This window comes from Erinaceus europaeus, chromosome 13 (genome assembly GCF_950295315.1).
Source record: "Erinaceus europaeus chromosome 13, mEriEur2.1, whole genome shotgun sequence".
Taxonomy (NCBI): domain Eukaryota; kingdom Metazoa; phylum Chordata; class Mammalia; order Eulipotyphla; family Erinaceidae; genus Erinaceus; species Erinaceus europaeus.
Window position 1 is genome coordinate 95,239,969 of NC_080174.1, and position 19,192 is coordinate 95,259,160.

Genomic DNA, 19,192 nt, shown 5'->3' on the forward strand with positions numbered 1-19,192 from the left:
GGATAGGACAGAGAAATGGAGAGGAGTGGAAGACAGAGGGGGAGAGACCTGCTTCAATGCTTGTGAAGCAACTCTCCTGCAGGTGGGTAACCGGGGGCTTCAACCAGGATCCTCATGTTGGTCCTTGTGCTTTGCGCTACGTGCACTAAACCCAATGCACTACCACTCAACTCCCAGGGCAAGAATTGTTTTTCTAATTCCAGTGATCTTATATGTGCAAAAACCATTACTGATTAGAATACATCTAAGCATTGTTGACATCAGTAAGTTCTCAGTACCAAATGGATTTCTCATATATTAGAATTTATGACAAAGAATCAAAATACTTACTCATTCTTTACATTTATAGAATAATCAGAGGTATGCGTTCACTTGTATCATGGAACTGCCATCCCTACATTTAAGTATATTTACTTATATATTATTACAAGATAGAGACACAATAAAACAGAACATAACTACCCACGGAGTGCAGAAGCTCACACCTGAGAACTATTACATTGAACCACTAGTTTCTGCATCATATCTCAGGTTGCATCTTTTTTAGTACAGTTTATGCTCAAGATTGATTTCCATTGTGAGTAGTTTCATGTACTTGAATTTAGTGGAACAATTAACACTTTATTACATTTATGGGGTTTTGTGTCACTGTGAATTCTTTCATGTTTACAAAGAGCAGAATAGAATTTTTTTTTCTTCTTCTTTTATAGGACATAGTTTTTTTTTAATTCTTTTTATTTAAGAAAGGATTAACAAAACCATAGGGTAGGAGGGGTACAACTCCACACAATTCCCACCGCCCAATCTCCATATCCCACCCCCTCCCCAGTAGCTTTCCCATTCTCTATCCCTCTGGGAGCATGGACCCAGGGTCATTGAGGGTTGCAGAAGGTAGAAGGTCTGGCTTCTGTAATTGCTTCCCCGCTGAACATGGGCGTTGACTGGTTGGTCCATACTCCCAGTCTGCCTCTCTAATAGAATGTTTTCAACACTGCTTATATTCATCAAATTTCTCTCCGTTTTGAGTTATTTCATGATGACAAAGATGACAGACTTGAATCAACGTTTTGCTGTTTACATCCACTGGGTTTCTTTCCACTGTGAGATCTTTCAAATTTCATGTTACTGAAGAAACCCAGAATGCTTTACCTCATTGTTTATATTCATAGGGTTTCTCTGCACTGTGAATTGTTTCATGTGTCTGAAGATTACTGGATAGCCTGAATATTTTACTACAAAGTTTACATTCATAATGTTTCTCTCCACTGTGAATTCTTTCATGTGTCTGAAGATAACTGGATGAAATGATTTACTACATTCTTTACATTCACAGTATTTCTCTCCAGTAACAATTCTTTATTTTTTTAACCAGAGCACTGCTCAGATCTGGCCTATGGTGGTGCGGGGGATTGAACCTGGAACTTTGTAGCCTCAGGAATGAGTCTGTGTCCATAACCATTATGCTATCTATCTTCTGCACTTCCACTGTGAACTCTTTCATGTGACCGAAGATGACTGGAACAACTGAATGCTTTACTACTCTTATTACATTCATAGGCTTTCTCTCTGCTGTGAATTCTTTCATGTTGCTGATGACCACAAGATTTCCGGAATGTTTTACTACACTGTTTACATTCATAGGGTTTCTCTCCACTGCGAATTCTTTCATGTTGCTGAAGACTACCAGATTGCCAGAATGTTTTACTACACTATTTGCATTCATAGGGTTTCTCTCCACTGTGAATTCTTCCATGTACCCAAAAACTATTGTAAACACGGAATCTTTTACTACACTGTTTGCATTCATAGGGTTTCTCTCCACTGTGAATTCTTTCATGTGCCCGTAAAATACGGGAATCACTGAATCTTTTACTACACTGTTTACATTCATATGGTTTCTCTCCACTATGAAGTCTTTCATGTGACCGAAGATAACTGGAACAACTGAATGCTTTACTACATTGTTTACATTCATAGGGTTTCTCTCCACTGTGAATTCTTTCATGTACACGTAAACTACGGGAATCACTGAATCTTTTACTACACTGCTTACATTCATACGGTTTCTCTCCACTATGAAGTCTTTCATGTGACCGAAGATTACTGGAACAACTGAATGTTTTACTACACAGTTTACATTCATAGGGTTTCTCTCCACTGTGAATTCTTTCATGTCTCAGAAGATTACTGGAATAACTGAATGTTTTACTACACTGTTTACATTCATAGGGTTTCTCTCCACTGTGAATTCTTTCATGTTGCTGAAGATTCTTGGATTGCCTGAATGTTTTACTACATAGTTTACATTCATAAGGCTTCTCTCCACTGTGAATTGTTTCATGTGCCCGAAGATGACTGGAACAACTGAATGTTTTACTGCACTGTCTACATTTATAGGGTTTCTCTCCACTGTGAATTCTTTCATGTCTCTGAAGATTACCGGATAAACTGAATGTTTTACTACACTGTTTACATTCATAGGGTTTCTCTCCACTGTGAATTCTTTCATGTGCCAGAAGACTACTGGAACAACTGAATGTTTTACTACATAGTTTACATTCATAGGGTTTCTCTCCACTGTGAATTCTTTCATGTGTTCGAAGACTACTGGAACAACTGAATGTTTTAATACATAGTTTACATTCATAGGGCTTCTTCCCACTGTGAGTTCTTTCATGTGCCCGAAGATAACCAGCTTGACTGAATGTTTTAGTACACTGTTTACATTCATAGGGTTTCTCTCCACTGTGAGTTCTTTCATGTTTTTGAAGATGAATAGGATAGGTGAATGATTTGTTGTATACTTCACATTCTTGAGATAGTCTAGCATTATGACTATCTTTGCACTCAGATATTTTTACTGTTGTATTACTGTAAAACAACAAAGAATTAATGGCATTTTAATGAATAACACTGTAGTTGATTATCAAAATGCAGGACATTGTTTTACTTAATAAGCCACAGAAATCAGACTTTAGAAATAGATTTGACTAAAACATACTGAGGGAGGGAGTCAAGTGATAGTGCAGCAGGTTAAGCACATGTGGTGCAAAGCGTAAGGGTCCTCTTTAGAGGCCCCTACTCCCCACCCACAGGGGAGGTGCTTCACAGGCTATGAAACAGGCCTGCCGGTGTCTATCTTTCTCTCCCCGTGTTCCCATCCTCTCTCCTTTTCTCTCTGTCCTATCCAACAATGAAATCAAGAACAATAAAAATAGTAACTACAACAATAAAAAACAAGAACAAAAGGGATAATAATTAAATATTAAAAAAACAAAATGAAAAAATCACATATTGAAAAATAATAAAAAGATCTCAAGTTAAAAGTAAAGTTAAAAAATGGTAAAAACGGATGGGCAGTGGTGTACCTGGCTGAGCGCACATGTTACAATGAGCAAAGAACAGGCTTCAAGCCCCCATCCACACCTGCAGGAGGAAAGCTTTGCAAGTGGCAAAATAGGAATGCAGGAGTCTTTGTCTCTCCCCTCTCTACATCCCCATTCCTATTGATTTCTCTGTGTCCCTATCCAATACATAAGTAAATAAAAAAAAACTCATAATACCTAAATACTTTCATATAAATATATTATGTTAAGTATAAAACTCATAATACCTAAATAGTTTCATATAAATATATTATGCCAAATATAATGGTATCATTAAAGGTATTTTACATGCATTAATTCAACTTCTATTGGTAAATAGCAAGTTTTGGATCTGTGTTGAAATTTTCCACTAGAAATATTGATCTCTTCTGGAAGGGCTATGTCTAAGTATCATAAAAAAATTTACAAGGATCATGGTTCCAGCCCCGGGCTCCCCACGTGCAGGGGGGTTGCTTCACAGGTGGTGAGGCAGGTCTGCAAGTATCTATCTGTCTCTCACTTCTCTCTCCATTTCTCTCTGTCCTATCTAACAATGACAACATCAATAACAATAATATAGCAACAATGAAAACAAGGACAAAAAAGAAAATAAATAAAGGATATTTAAATAGATAGATACTCATACATTGAAGATATTATTATTGCTTCCAAGTGTACTATTTTATAAATACTTAACATTTTTGCCCCTATTTAAAATATTCCATTTACTTGTTACATGTGAGAAAGATTTTCCTGTAAAGTGGAGAAAAGACAGATAATGTAGGACATCATTATGGTACTCAGTGCCTCAGATGGGAACTTCAGTCATGTACATCACATACATCACATTGGAGTCACTTGTCCAACGATTCTATAACCTAGTCATGAAGTATTTTTGATTTGCTCATTTGAAAATTGATCTATTTGTGGCAGTGACTATAACTTTCATTTTCTGAATGAACTGTATTAAAAGGGATGCAATTGTTAGGTCAGTAGAGAGCACACTATTAAGAACCCATGAGTCTACTTATTCAGGGAAACCATGCAGGCACCTGATTTCAGTAAATTACAGAGACAACACTATTGAAAACACAGTCATTTTTTAGGTGGTACATCATGTTTTATTATAAATGTGACTCTCACCTTTGTTTACTTCCATGCAAGATATGCTGCCCTTTGGTGGAATGTTCTTGTATCTTTTCTAAAATTGCAAAATATAAAACGTATTAGAAATTATAAAACTCGAGGCAGAGGGTAAACAGCATATGGTTATGCAAACAGACTCTCATGCCTGAGCCTACAAATTCTCAGGTTCAATCCCCCGCACCACCATAAGCCAGAGTTGAACAGTGCTCTGGTAAAGTAATAATAATAAATTAACTAATACAAAAAGAAATTATACAAATCAATTGAACTTTTCATCCATCATGAGTCACAATCAAACCTTGTTCACTAAACAATATCTCCGTCTCTACACTGGTGAACAAAAAAGTGATTTCTCTTCTAGTTGAAAATTAAGGCAATTAGAGTTACCTATTGAAAGAAAGTTCCTCAAGTTTTCACACATCACATCTCTGTAGAGTTTCTTCTCTGAAGGATTCAATAGTGCCCACTCCTCTTGTGTGAATATCACAGCTACATCTTCATAAGTCACTGAGCCCTAAAATATGTGCAATGTGTTCATGTGAGAAAATGAGAGTGACAGCAGATTAGCCATTCAGTCTCTACTTTAGGAAGCCTGTGAAGGATTGTCTCATCTGCAAACATGTCTTTGGTGACTTGAAAATTAAATACCTCTTAATTATGGTCTAGAAGTTGGTACATTGATTATAACAATGGCCTCTCACAAGGCCAAGTTCAATCCCTGGCATCTCACGTGACAAGAGAAATATCCCTATTCTCACTCTTCCGCTCTATACTTTTGTAATTAGTAAATGATAAAACCTTAAAGTTGTGTGGGAGTACAGCTGATAGGATGCTCATGTTACCATATAAAAGACCAAGATTCTATATATCCTAGTTCTCACAATGCACAGGGGGAGGGGGTGACACTGCATTCCTCACAAGTGGTGGAGAAGTTTTGGACATTTCCTTATTTATAATGTAAAGTTTATATAAGTGAAGAGAATTTGAGAGTGAAGTAGAAGGTAACTGGAATTGAACCTATAGCCCCTGGGGACTTAGAGCTCAAAGTTGGTGTGTCTTCTTCTATCTTCAGTTCTTCTCATAAAAAGAAAATAAACATAAATTTCATTTATTATATATGAATAATAATTTCACATCACACACACACAGATAGATATATCTTTACTTCAATTTCCTTATTAAATTCTCTTCACCTATAGAAAACTCAAAAATATACACTGGGTATAATGAATTCATAATGAAGCCACAGTGATAAAATAAATAAATAAAATATGGGATAAAAAAAGAACACGTGATGATTATGATAAGTTTGTTAGAAATGAAACAGGAAGAGGTCTGGGAGGTGACACAGTGGTAAAGCTTTGGACTCTCAAGCATGAGGTGCCGAGTTTGATCCCTAGCATCACATGTGCCAGAGTGATGTCTGGTTCTCTCTCCTGCTATCTTTCTCATAAATAAATAAAATATTAAAAAAGAAAAGAAATGAAATATCTCAAGCCACACAGCTCTTTATTATTAACAGGTGCAGGGCAGGGTGCATCTGGTTAAGGGTACATATCACAATGATACAAGACTTAGGTTTGACACTTGCTTCCCTCCTGAGTGGGGGACACTTCATGAGTAGTGAACAGGCCTGCAGGTGTCTCCTATCAAATAAAATGGAAAGAAAAAAATGGCGTTCTGCAGGAGTGGTTTCAAAGTTCTCACAATGAGCTCAGAAAATAACAGTGGTTTAGGGTTGGGCCATAGTGCAGTGGGTTAAGTGCATGAGGTGCAAAGTACAAGAACCAGAGTGGAGATCCTGGTTCAAGCCCCCAGCTCCCCAGCTGCAGGGGAGTCACTTCACAATCGGCGGAGCATGTCTGCAGGAGTCTTTAGTTTCTCTCTCACTCTGTCTTCCCCTCCTCTCTCCATTTCTCTCTGTCCTATCCAACAATGAGCGACATCAACAATAACAATAACCACAACAAGGATTCAAAAACAAGGGCAAGAAAAGGGGGGAAAAAAGGAAATAAACCAGGTGACAGAAAAAAAAGGGAACGCCAAGAAGAACAGTAATCCAGTAATATACATCCTCCTCAATTTCTGCCTGTCATAGGAAGTATAATATAATTTATAAATAGAAAAAGATGCTACCAGGACGAAGGAACCATTGTGGAAAGTCTGCAGCAGTGAAAGGGTTTTATGGTCCTTAAGATGCACATGGATGTTATAACAGTAACCAAAAACCTATAGAAGTCATCCTCAGTACAGTACATAATATCTGATTTGGAAATGTCTTCAGAGACCTGAGCTCAACATCAATGATAAAAAAATTAGTGGAAAAAATGTACCACTGAGACTACATCACGTTGAAAATATTTGGTATAATCACAAAACCTAACCCCAAGACTAAGAAATGCAGTAAAATAAAATAAAGCATATTTACATGCTATACATCAAAGCGCTAATCAGCAATATATGTACTCACATAACTCAGTAGAGTAACATGAACAACCACAGTAAATGCACAGAAAGTCATTTATAATCTCTTTAACCAAGAAGATGTTTAGTCACAGGGCAATTAAAAATCGCTCAGTCCCTGAATGTCAGATATCTGCATATTAGAACAATAATGTTTTATTTTTTTAAAAGAGTAATTCTGGGTTAATACCCTTTTGTAGATTTACTGAATTTTATAATATCTTACACAAAGATTAAGAAAAGCATACATAAAAACTAAGCAGAATTTTGTTAGGTCTCTGATATCCCAGGAAAGACATCTTTCTCAGTGGGAATACTGGAGTAATGCCATTACTTTTATCTGCAAAAATTAAAACATTTTCAACAGTTCTGTGTCACTAATCAACATAATAGTTCATCCTGTATACAATGCTGGGTAGAGAGAAAAAGAAGGCTAGGGGGTTAAGTGGTGGCACACATTAAGTGTTCATTTTAAAATGTGCAAATACCCAGTTCAAGCCTCCTGTCCCCATATACTTGAGGAAAGCTTCATGAAATGTGAAGCAGGGCTGCAGGTTTCTCTCTGTGTCTCCCTTGCTATCTCCTCTGCCCCATCCATTTCTCAATCCTTTATTAAATAAATACACAAATATTTAAAAAATCTACTTTAAAAAAGAGAAAAAATTCCTTCAAGTACCATCCAAGATGAGTCAGAGAAGGTGTGTTCACTGTTCTTAATAGCTGCGTAGTATTCCATTGTGTATATATACCACAGCTTTCTCAGCCACTCATCTGTTGTTGAGCACCTGGGTTGCTTCCAGGTTTTAACTAATACAAATTGTGCTGCTATGAACATAGGTGTATACATATCTTTTTGGTTGGATGTTATAGTGTCCTTGGGGTATATCCTCTGACGGGCTGGCTTCCCGAGAGGAGACAGATGACCCGGGACTCATGGTTGAGCTGTAGGCAGTATCTCTTTATTTATGTAGAATGCAGCACAATCTAAGGGGAGCTAAACTAAAACTAACTACAACTACCTAAAAGTAACAATGCTATTCTTATATACTTTCCAAGTAGGGTGTGAACAGGATGTGACGTAGAGAGGGTGGAGAGAAAAGTGACTGGTGAAAATCAGGGTGTGACAAGGAGAGGGGCGGAGCAAAAACACATCATCAACCAGTGGGAATTGAACCAATGCCCTGCAGTAGTTATGTAAATAGAATACAGTGGTTATGTAAATAGAATATAATGTTAAGCAGGGGGGATTAAACCAAATGAAACAGGAGGGGTTTTTAAAAGCAGAATTAGAAGCATACCAACAATCCCCAGGGAAGGAATTACTAGGTCATATGGAAAGTCCATGTCTAGCTTTCTGAGAGTTCTCCAGACAGATCTCCACAGAGGTTGGACCAATATACATTCCCACCAGCAGTGTAGAAGGGTTCCTCTGTCCCCACAGCCTCTCCAGCATATGTTGCTGCTATCCTTTTTGATGTCTGCCATTCTCACAGGGGTGAGGTGCTAGCTCAAAGTTGTCTTTATTTGCATTTCTTTGACTATCAGTGACCTGGAGCAATTTTTCATGTGTTTGTTAGCCTTTTTGATTTCTTCTGTTGTGAATATTCTGTTCATATCCTCTGCCCATTTTTGGTTGGGGACATTTGGTTTTTTGTTGCTAACTTTGCTGAGCTCTTTTTATATGTGGTTCTTCATTTCTTGTCTGATAAGGCATCTGAAGGTCTTCTCCCATTCTCTGAGGGATCCCTTTGTTTGTGTGATAGTTTCTTTGGCTGTGCAGTTTTTCAATTTGATGAAGCCCATTGATTTGTTATTATTATTTTCTACTTCTTTTTTTTTTTAAAGAATGGAGGTTTTTTTCCTAACTTAAAAAAATTTGTTTTTAACTTTATTTTTATTATTAAAGACAGACAGAAATTGTCTGTCTGAGGGGGAAAAAAAAAAACTAGTATAGCCACAGACCCTATGAAATATAACGAAAATAAACAAATTCACCAATCTGTCCTGGAACACAGATTCCACAGAACCCCAACCCACCAGGGAAATAGAGAGGCAGGCTGGGAGTATGGGTCAACCTGTCAATGCCTATGTATAGTGGGGAAGTAATTCCAGAAGGCAGACTTCTGCATCTCACAATGATCTTGCGTGGGAACTGTGTGGAGTTGTACCCCTTTTATCCTATGGTTTTGTCAGTGTTTCCTTTTTATAAATAAAATAAAAAATTAAATTAAAAAAGAGAGAAAGCTGAAGAGTCTCAACCGTAGGAAGTATTTATTCTATTGCAGCTTATTTGTGCATGAATCCAATATTCCTGGTGAAACAATTTTATTTATTTTCTCTAGATAGAAGATTAGACAAAACAACAAAAAACAGGAAAGATGCCAGAGTAACACACATGAAGGTTCCCTTTTCATGTCTAGCTGTGTTGTCAGGGCTTGAAACTCAATATCTAGCTGTGACAAAGTTGCACTTACAACATGAGATATGTGTTGGTATTCAACAATTATTTCAGAGGGTCTTTATGGTGGCATACCAAGTGGAGACCACAAATGATCACCTGTGAGAACTCAGATGTGTTCAAGACCCATCTCTCCAACAGCTGTAGAGAGAAGTCTTCACCCCGCCCCTTTTCTTATATCTATTTATATCTGTATCTATCTATATATAATGACATTCAACAATGGTGACAACGGGTCTCAGTGATAATACTAAATGGAAAGTTAGAGATTTAAGAGTAAGTGGTTATGCAAAATACTTCCATACTTGAGGCTCTCAACCCCAACCATCAAGGTACGCCAGAGTTGAGCACTATGCTGGTCTCTCTCATTGAAATAATTAAAAATAAATAAAATAAGAGTCCTGCTTCCCCAGAGCTCTGCCCCACTACAAAAAGAGGCAGACAGGCTGGAGTATGGATTGAAATGTTAATGCTCATGTGCAGTAGGGAAGCCATTACAGAAGCTAGACCTTCCTCCTTTTGGACCCCATAATGGTCTTGGGTCCATACCAACAGAGGGATAAAGAATAGAGAAGTTATCAAGAGAGGGGATAGGATATGGCATTCTGGTGGTGGGAACTGTATGGAATTATAGTCCTCTTATCCTATGGTCTGGTGTGCATTTCAATTTATTTTTTAAGATTTTATTATTGTATTCATGAGAAACATTAGAAAAGAAAGAGCCAGACATCACTCTGGTACGTGTGCTGCCAGCGACAGATCTCAGGATCTCATGCTTGAGTGTCTAGTTCCTTAACTACTGTGCCATCTCCCGGACCACAGCATTAAAATTTTATAAATAAAAATTACATAATAAAAAATGTGAAAATAAATAGTAGGGCGGGGGAGATAATGAAAAGTTTCTGCCTTGTCTCTCGGGTTTCAGGCTCTATTCCCTGACCCAACATTAAGCCAGAAAAGAGCAGTGCCCTGGCAGAAAGAGAAAGACATACAAAAAGAAATATGATGGGAAAAAAAGAAACAGTAAATGAAACATGTATCAATTGAAATTCAACTTATTCAAGAGGAAAAAGAAACAGACATTGATGTTGGCAAGTCACTTACCGAAGAAACTGCCATCTCTTCCTCTTTCCCTGAATGTCTTTCAGGCCAGAAAATGGAAGATCAATCACAGCAATAGCTTGAGACTCTGTTTAAATCTAGCAGCACAGCCTCTTCACTGGACAATATGGACCCTAGATCGAAGATACTGTAGTGAATAAAAGGTACAATACCCTAGCTGTGCAATGGAAACAGAAGAGGTTCTGGAAAGATTTAATGAGTTATCCTGTCTATTAGGACCATGACAAAGCCCACAAATTCTACTGATATCTCCTTCCAACCTTTTAACTTTTCTTCAACAAAAACATCCACAAAAATCTAGTAAATGGAAGTCAAGCGGTAGTGCAGCGGGTTAACTGCAAGTGGAACCAGCCTAAGGATCCCAGTTTGAGCCCCTGGCTCCCCACCTGCAGGGGAGTTGCTTCAAAGGGGCAACTTCTGTCTTTCTCTCCCCTTTTCTGTCTTCCCCTCCTCTCTCCATTTCTCTCTGTCCAATCCAACAACATCAATAACAACAACAGCAACTACAACAATAAAACAAGGGAAGCAAAAGGGAACAAATAGGGCAGGGGTAGATAACATAATGGTTATGCAAACAGACTCCCATGCCTGAGGCTCCAAAGTCCCAGATTCAATCCCCTGCACACCATAAACCAGAGCTGAGCAGTTCTCAGTTCAAAAAAAGAGAGAGAGAACAAAGTATTGAAATAATAATAGCGACTGAGCGTCTCCAATGCCTAGGTTTGCCCCAACCGGCTTCGCAGCGGCACGTGAATCTGCCACAGAGTCGCTGCACAGGATCCTGCAGCGGGACCAGCTCCAGCAGGCCAGTCCCGCCCAGCCGCAGACACGCAGCTGAAGGCCACCTGCAGCCGCACAACCGCGCAGGCGCCACGCGCACTCGGAACCGCAGCCCCGCGCCTGCGCAGACACGCCGGTCTGCCCCCGACCAAGGCCAGAGGCCGCCGCGCTCAGCGCTGCTCTCGCCGCGGGTCTGCGCCCGCAGACGCCGGCTAGAGCCCTGCCGGAGCCTGGCGGGACACCCTGCGCCCGCCCTAGCGGCTCACGCTGCGCCCCAGCGGGCCCGGCACCTCCCCGCAGCTCCGCGGGCCCCAAAGCGGGGCGAGGGGGAAGCGGGACCCAGATCAGCAGGGAGGCGGCGCAGATTGGCCAGAGGCGCGGCCGGGCACCTCCCAACATACGCAGAGCCCCCCGTCTTTAAGGCCGGTCACCTGAGGCCTCGCCCGGCTCCCTCCGCCACCCGAGACCCACATGCTGCGACTGACCTGACGCCGCCTTGCAACAGACTCTGCTTGGCCGACTGGCAGCTACAGCAACTCAAACCTGCCGCCCAGCCGCGCGAGTGCAGGACCCCGGTGGGGCCGCACAGACTGACGGGAGTTGTAGTCCACTGCCTCGCTAGCAGCAGCGGAAGAAGATCCGTCAGAACTACATGTCACAGCAACCCGTGGGGCTGGCCTAAGCTGACTCTCCCGGAAACAGAGATGTCTCTGCCTGGAGCCCAATGCTGCCTGGAGCCTGGTCGTTTAGGTTTGGATTCTTGTGTTTTTATTTATTTTTTATTTTTTGCTCTTTTTTTTTTTTATTGGGGAATTGATGTTTTACATTCAACAGTAAGTACAATAGTTTGTACATGCATAACATTCCCCATTTTCCCATTTAACAATACAACCCCACAAGGTCCTCTGAATCCTTCTTGGATCTGTATTCTCCCCACCCAGCCACCCCAGAGTCTTTTACTTTGGTACAATACGCCAATTCCATTTCAGGTTCTACTTGTATTTTCTTTTCTGATCTTATTTTTCAACTTCGGCCTGAGAGTGAGATCATCCCATATTCATACTTCTGTTTCTGACTTATTTCACTCAACATGATTTTTTCAAGGTCCATCCAAGATTGGCTTCTTCTAGCATTTGCCCTTCTTCCGTAGCCAGTCAACAGCGTCAGGTTGAGCCTGATGTAAACTTTCGAGACCTCCTTTGAATCTGGAGAGGTGGCAGTCGTTGACTATGTGGGTCATAGTCTGTCTGGAGCCGCAGGGGCAGTGCGGGTTGTCTCTGGCTCCCCAGCAATGGAACATAGCGGTGCACCGGCCATGGCCTGTTCCATAGCGATTGAGGAGGGCCCAATCATAACGTGCTAGGTCAAAGCCGGGTTGACGCTTGCTGGGGTCTGTGATGAGGTGTTTGGTCTTTACCTCAGCTGACTGCCAATTCTGTTTCCAAGAGACTGGAACAGAGAAGTTCAGTGTAGGCATAGGGGACCAGATTGGGTGACGAGACGTCAAGCGTTGGACAGGGTGGGCGAAGATATCCACGTATATTGGTAGGTCCGGTCGAGCGTAGACTTGGGAAATGAACTTAGATGATGCCGCATCCCGACAAATATCTGGCGGGGCGATGTTGCTAAGAACTGGCAGCCATGGAACCGGGGTGGTACGGATGGTTCCAGAAATTATCCTCATGGAGGAATATAATTTGGAATCCACCAAGTGGACATGGGGGCTACGGAACCATACTGGGGCACAGTATTCTGCAGTGGAATAGCATAATGCCAGAGATGATGATCATAGTGTGGAAGCGCTCGTGCCCCATGAGGAGCTGGCCAGTCTTGCAATGATGTTATTCCTCGCGCTCACCTTTGCAGCAGTTTTTATGAGATGTTCGTGAAATGACAGAGTGCGATCGAGAGTAACACCAAGATAGACTGGCTGGGCTTCATGCTGGATTCTCGTATCGCCAAGCTGCACATTAAGCTCACGCGAGGCCAAAGCATGGTGTAGATGGAAAACAGATGATACTGTTTTTGCAGTGCTAGGGATTAGTCGCCATTTCTTACAGTAATCAGATATCAGAGACATGTCAGTTTTCACTACTGATTTTTTCTACTTACAGCTGACTTTTCTAAGAACGCCACAGTCTGCAAGATGGGTCATGGCAACGACCACATCTCTGTGACAACATGAGGCCGCCAGCAGTGTGTTCGCGCCTCTGTGTGTCTGACACAACAGTCACTAACTGCAGTGGCTGCTGAGCTCTCAGAACCTCATCAGCTCAAATACTTCTGCCTGAAGTGTCAACCAAATGACAGACTTTGACAATTATGCTAGCTATTTTTTTCAATGACTAAAGCTGTAAAATCGGCTCCATAGCTTCAAACTGACAGGTTGAGATGGTAAAATCTGGGCACAGTGGGCTGAATCGATAGTTAAAATTCATTGGCGTTTCTACCTCTATTCACGAATCAACTACTAATCATTTTATTTCTGCGAGCACAATTCCGGAGCCTTAGAAAATGATCACCACAACTACTACACAAATTAGGCATGCCACCACCTGGTCCCTCTCTCTCCTTCTCCCCTCTCAATTTCTCTCTCTGTCCTATCAAATTAAATAGAAAAAAAAATGGCCAGCAGGAGCAGTGGATTCACACTTATGGAACTAAGCCCCAACCATAACCTTGGTGACAATAAAAATACACACTCCAGGTGACGCAAAGCACAAAGCTTAAGGATCCTGGTTCAAGAACCTAGCTTCTCACCTACAGGGGCGTTGCTTCACAAGGGGTGAAGCAGATTGGAGGTGTCTATCTTTCTCTCTCCCTCCATTTCTCTCTGTCCTATCCAACAATGATGACAACAACAATAAAAAAAACAAGGGGCAATGAAAGAGAATAAACAAATATAAAAAAAATCTTTAAAAAATTAGACTTTAAATATACACACTCCCAGAGGGATAAAGAATATGGAAGCTTCCAGTGGAGGGCACTCTGGTGGACATGGAACTCTGGTGGTGGGAATCAAGGATGTTGTTAATCATTATTAAACCACTAATAAAATAAATACATGAGTAAATAAGTGAATGGACGACAAAACAAGAAATCCTTTAATCCAGGGAGTATTGAATTACAAAACTGTTGTATGCAGAGGCTAGGTAGCATAATGGTTCTGCAGATTCTCATTTCTGCAGCTCCAGAGTCCCAGGTTGGTGTCAGCACGCCTCAGCCTAGAGCCATGCTGAGTTCTCACCACTTTCTGACCCTCTTACCTGGCCCCTTTGAGTCCCTGGATCAGCTGTGATAGACCACAGCTAATTAAAGTCCCACCACGGGTGTTCCATTCATCACTTTTTCTTTTTTCAATTTTCCCCCATTTGTTTTTTTGTTGTTGTCATTATTGCCATTGCTCTAATTGCTGGATAGGACAAAGAGAAATGGAGAGAAGGAAAGACGGACACCTGCAGACCTGCTTCATCACCTGTGAAGCGACCCCCTACAGGTGCGGAGCCAGGGACTGGAACCTTGATCCTTATGGTGGTCCTTGAGCTTCCCGCCACGTGCGCTGAACCCACTGCGCTAACGACAGAACCCTCCTCTCTCCAGTTATCTCTGTCCTATCTAACATCAATAACAACAATAATGACAATAATAAAAACCAAGGTAACCAAAAAAGGGAAAATAAATACATAAAAAAGTTTTAAGATTCACATATTGTAGCATCCATTCTTATTCCATTGTTTTACATTCACTGGGCTCTCCAGTACAAGTTACTTACTAGGTCTGTAAAGTCATTCTAAAATATCTACACTGATAAGAATTGTTTATCTTTTTTTTTTATATATAAAGTGTTGTCTTTTAAAAAAATTTTTTGATTGAGGGCTAGGTGGTAGTGCATCAGGTTAAGTGCACATGGCATAGGCTTAAGTTGCTTCACAGGTGGTGAAGCTGGTCTGCAGGTGTCTTTCTCTCCCCATCTTCTTCTCTCTCAAATTCTCTGTCCCATCCAACAACAGTAATAATCACAACAGAAGGTAATAAAAAAAAATTGATTGTTGTTGTGATTACTATTACTGTTCTTACTGATGTTGTCATTGTTAGGAAAGAGAAATGGAGAGAGTAGAAGACAGAGAGGTAGAGTGTTAGAGACATCTGCAGATCTTCTTCAACACCTGTGAAGCAACTCCATTTCAGGTGGTGAGCTCAGGGATTAAACCAGGATCCTTATGCCACTCCTTGGCTTGATGACACGTGTGCTTAACCTGCTGTGTAACTGACTCCCAAGAATTGTCTTTTTTTTAATTATTCATTTATTTATTCCCTTTTGACTCCCCTTTTTCTATTGTTGTAACTGTTGTTGATGTCGCTGGATAGGACAGAGAAATGGAGAGGAGCAAAAGACAGAGAGGGGGAAAGAGAGACCAGCAGACCTGCTTCAATGCTTGTGAAGCAACTCCCCTGCTGGTGGGGTGCTGGGGGCTTGAACCAGGATCCTCATGTTGGTCCTTGCGCTTTGCGCTATGTGCACTTAACCCAATGTGCTACAACTCGACTCCCAGGGCAAGAATTGTTTTTCTAATTCCAGTGATATGTGCAAAAACCATTCCTGGTTAGAATACATCTAAGCATTGTTGACATCAGTAAGTTCTCAGTACCAAGTGGATTTTTTATATATTAGAATTTGAGACAAAGAATAAAAATAGTTACTCATTCTTTACATTTATAGAATAATCAGAGGTATGCATTCACTTGTATCATGGAACTGTCATCCCTACATTTAAGTATATTTACTTATATATTATCACAAGATAGAGCGATAGAGACACAATAAAACAGAACATAACAACCCATGGAGTGCAGAAGCTCACACCCGAGAACTATTACATTGAACCACTAGCCTCTGCATCATATCTCAGGTTGCATCTTTCTTTCTTTCTTTCTTTCTTTTTTTAAGAAAGGATTAATTAACAAAACCATAGGGTAGGAGGGGTACAACTCCACACAATTCCCACCGCCCAATCTCCATATCCAACCCCCTCCCCAGTAGCTTTCCCATTCTCTATCCCTCTGGGAGCATGGACTCAGGGTCATTGTGGGTTGCAGAAGGTAGAAGGTCTGGCTTCTGTAATTGCTTCCCCGCTGAACATGGTGCATCTTTCTTTCTACTCTTAGTGCAGTTTATGCTCAAGATTGATTTCCATTGTGAATATTTTCATGTATTTGAATTTAGTGGAACATCTAACACTTTATTACATTCATGGGGTTTTGTGTCACTGTGATTTCTTTCATGTTTACAAAGAGCAGAATAATAGAATGTTTTCAACAGTGCTTATATTCATCATTTCTCTCCATTGTGAGTTATTTCATGATGACAAAGATGACAGACTTGAATCAATATTTTGCTGTTTACATCCACTGGGTTTCTTTCCACTGTGAGATCTTTCAAATCTAAGAAAACTGGCTTAAATGAACGTTAAGACTACATGGTTAGATTCATGAGGTTTCTTTCTCTCCGCTGTGAGTTCTTTTGAAAACACAGTTGCTGGGAAATTGTGCAGATGCATCACATCTGCCATGTTGTCCCCTCAGGCTACTGCTAATTCCCACGACATTCTCGGAGTGCCTGTTCCACCATGTTATGCCCTCAGGACATTGTCTATATCCCCGCGATATTTGGAGTGCTTTGACTACTCCTCCCCCCCTCCCATTCTCACGAGAGTTATTATCCTATCCTGGAGTGCTATGGTTACTCCCAACCTGCTTCTCTAGCACCCAACTCTGAGGTACCAGTGCAAATAAAGATTTGTGTTTCCTCTTTGCTCCGGATCCCCTCTCTCTCTCTTCTCCGCGGCCCACGCACAACAACACACAGTAGCTTCTTAGGTGGTACATCATGCTTTATTGTAAATGTGACTCTCACCTTTGTTTACTTCCATGCAAGATATGCTGCCCTTTGGTGGAACGTTCTTGTATCTTTTCTAAAATTGCAAAATATAAAACAAAAAGAAATTATACAAATTGATTGAACTTTTCATTCATCATGAGTCACAATCAAACCCTGTTCACTGAACAGTATCTTTGTCTCTGCACTGGTGAACAAAAATTGATTTGTCGTCTAGTTGAAAATTAAGGCAGTTAGTTACCTAGTGAATGAAAGTTCCTCAAGTTTTCACACATCACATCTCTGTAGAGTTTCTTCTCTGAAGGATTTAATAGTGCCCACTCCTCTTGAGTGAATATCACAGCTAGGGATCAAACTTGGCACCTCATGCTTGAGAGTCCAAAGCTTTACCACTGTGTAACCTCCCAGACCTCTTCCTGTTTCATTTCTAACAAATTTATCATAATCATCACGTGTTCTTTTTTATCCCATCTTTTATTTTTTTTTTTATCACTGTGGCTTCATTATGAATTCATTACACCCAGTGTCTATTTTCTTATTTATATTTTTGAGAGGAGATAGGATATGGCATTCTGGTGGTGGGAACTGTATGGAATTATAATCCTCTTATCCTATGGTCTGGTGTGCATTTCAATTTATTTTTTAAGATTTTATTATTGTATTCATAAGAAACAGAAGAAGAGAAAGAGCCAGACATCACTCTGGTACGTGTGCTGCCAGCGACAGAACTCAGGACCTCATGCTTGAGTGTCTAGTTCCTTAACTACTGTGCCATCTCCCAGACCACAGCATTAAAATCTTATAAATAAAAATTACATAATAAAAAATGTGAAAATAAATAGTAGGGCGGGGGAGATAATGAAAAGTTTCTGCCTTGTCACTCAGGTTCCAGGCTCTCTTCCCTGACCCAACATTAAGCCAGAAAAGAGCAGTGCCCTGGCAGAAAGAGAAAGACATACAAAAAGAAATATGATGGGAAAAAAAGAAACAGTAAATGAAACATGTATCAATTGAAATTCAACTTATTCAAGAGGAAAAAAAAACAGACATTGATGTTGGCAAGTCACTTACCAAAGAAACTGCCATCTCTTCCTCTTTCCCTGAATGTCTTTCAGGCCAGAAAATGGAAGATCAATCACACCAATAGCTTGAGACTGTTTAAATCTAGCAACACAGCCTCTTCACTGGACAGTATGGACCCTAGATCGAAGATACTGTAGTGAATAAAAGGTACAATACCCTAGCTGTGCAATGGAAACAGAAGAGGTTATGGAAAGATTTAATGAGTTATCCTCTCTATTAGGACCACGACAAAGCCCACAAATTCTACTGACATCTTCCAACCTTTTAACTTTTCTTCAACAAAAACATCCACAAAAATCTAGTAAATGGAAGTCAAGCGGTAGTGCAGCGGGTTAACTGCAAGTGGAACCAGCCTAAGGATCCCAGTTTGAGCCCCTGGCTCCTCACCTGCAGGGGAGTCGCTTCAAAGGGGCGAAGCAGGTCTGCAGGTATCTTTCTCTCCCCCTTTCTGTCTTCCCCTCCTCTCTCCATTTCTCTCTGTCCAATCCAACAACAACAATGACAAAAACAGCAACTACAACAATAAAACAACAAGTGAAGCAAAAGGGAATAAATAGGGCAGGGGTAGATAACATAATGGTTATGCAAACAGACTCCCATGCCTGAGGCTCCAAAGTCCCAGATTCAGTCCCCTGCACACCATAAACCAGAGCTGAGCAGTTCTCAGTTCTTAGTTCAAAAAGAGAGAGAATAAAGTATTGAAATAATAATAGCGACTGAGCATCTCCAATGCCAAGGTTTGCCCCGACTGTCGTCATGGCGACATGTGAGGCGACAGCAGAGTCGCTGCACAGGATCCTGGATCAGGACCAGCTCCAGCAGGCTAGTTCCGCCCGGCCGCAGACACGCAGCTGGCGGTCACCTGCCCCCCTCACAACA

At 40.7% G+C, this 19,192-nt stretch overlaps 1 protein-coding gene and 1 pseudogene across 1 annotated transcript; one reads left to right on the top strand and one right to left on the bottom strand.

Annotated features, from left to right (window-relative positions):
• The window catches only part of LOC103128075 (heterogeneous nuclear ribonucleoprotein A1-like), a 150,672-nt pseudogene that overhangs the window by 52,613 nt on the left and 78,867 nt on the right, over positions 1-19,192 (top strand).
• On the bottom strand, positions 1,614-18,272 carry LOC107523612 (zinc finger protein 14-like). Its single transcript, XM_060205037.1, has 3 exons — positions 17,472-18,272; positions 17,249-17,306; positions 1,614-2,871 (listed from the first exon to the last, which is right to left on the bottom strand). The coding sequence occupies exons 1-3, from the start codon at positions 17,503-17,505 to the stop codon at positions 1,710-1,712; spliced, it is 1,254 nt and encodes a 417-aa protein (XP_060061020.1). The 5' UTR covers positions 17,506-18,272; the 3' UTR covers positions 1,614-1,709.

Bases quoted from the DNA above. Each gene is read 5' to 3' on its own strand.
- LOC107523612 (XM_060205037.1), bottom strand. From the start codon at position 17,505: ATGTGTGAAAACTTGAGGAACTTTCATTCACTAG. The intron at 17,307-17,471 runs GTAACTAACTGC...TTGCAATTTTAG, and splicing joins GAGGAACTTTCATTCACTAG to AAAAGATACAAGAACGTTCC. The intron at 2,872-17,248 runs GTGAGAGTCACA...GTTGTTTTACAG, and splicing joins TTGCATGGAAGTAAACAAAG to TAATACAACAGTAAAAATAT.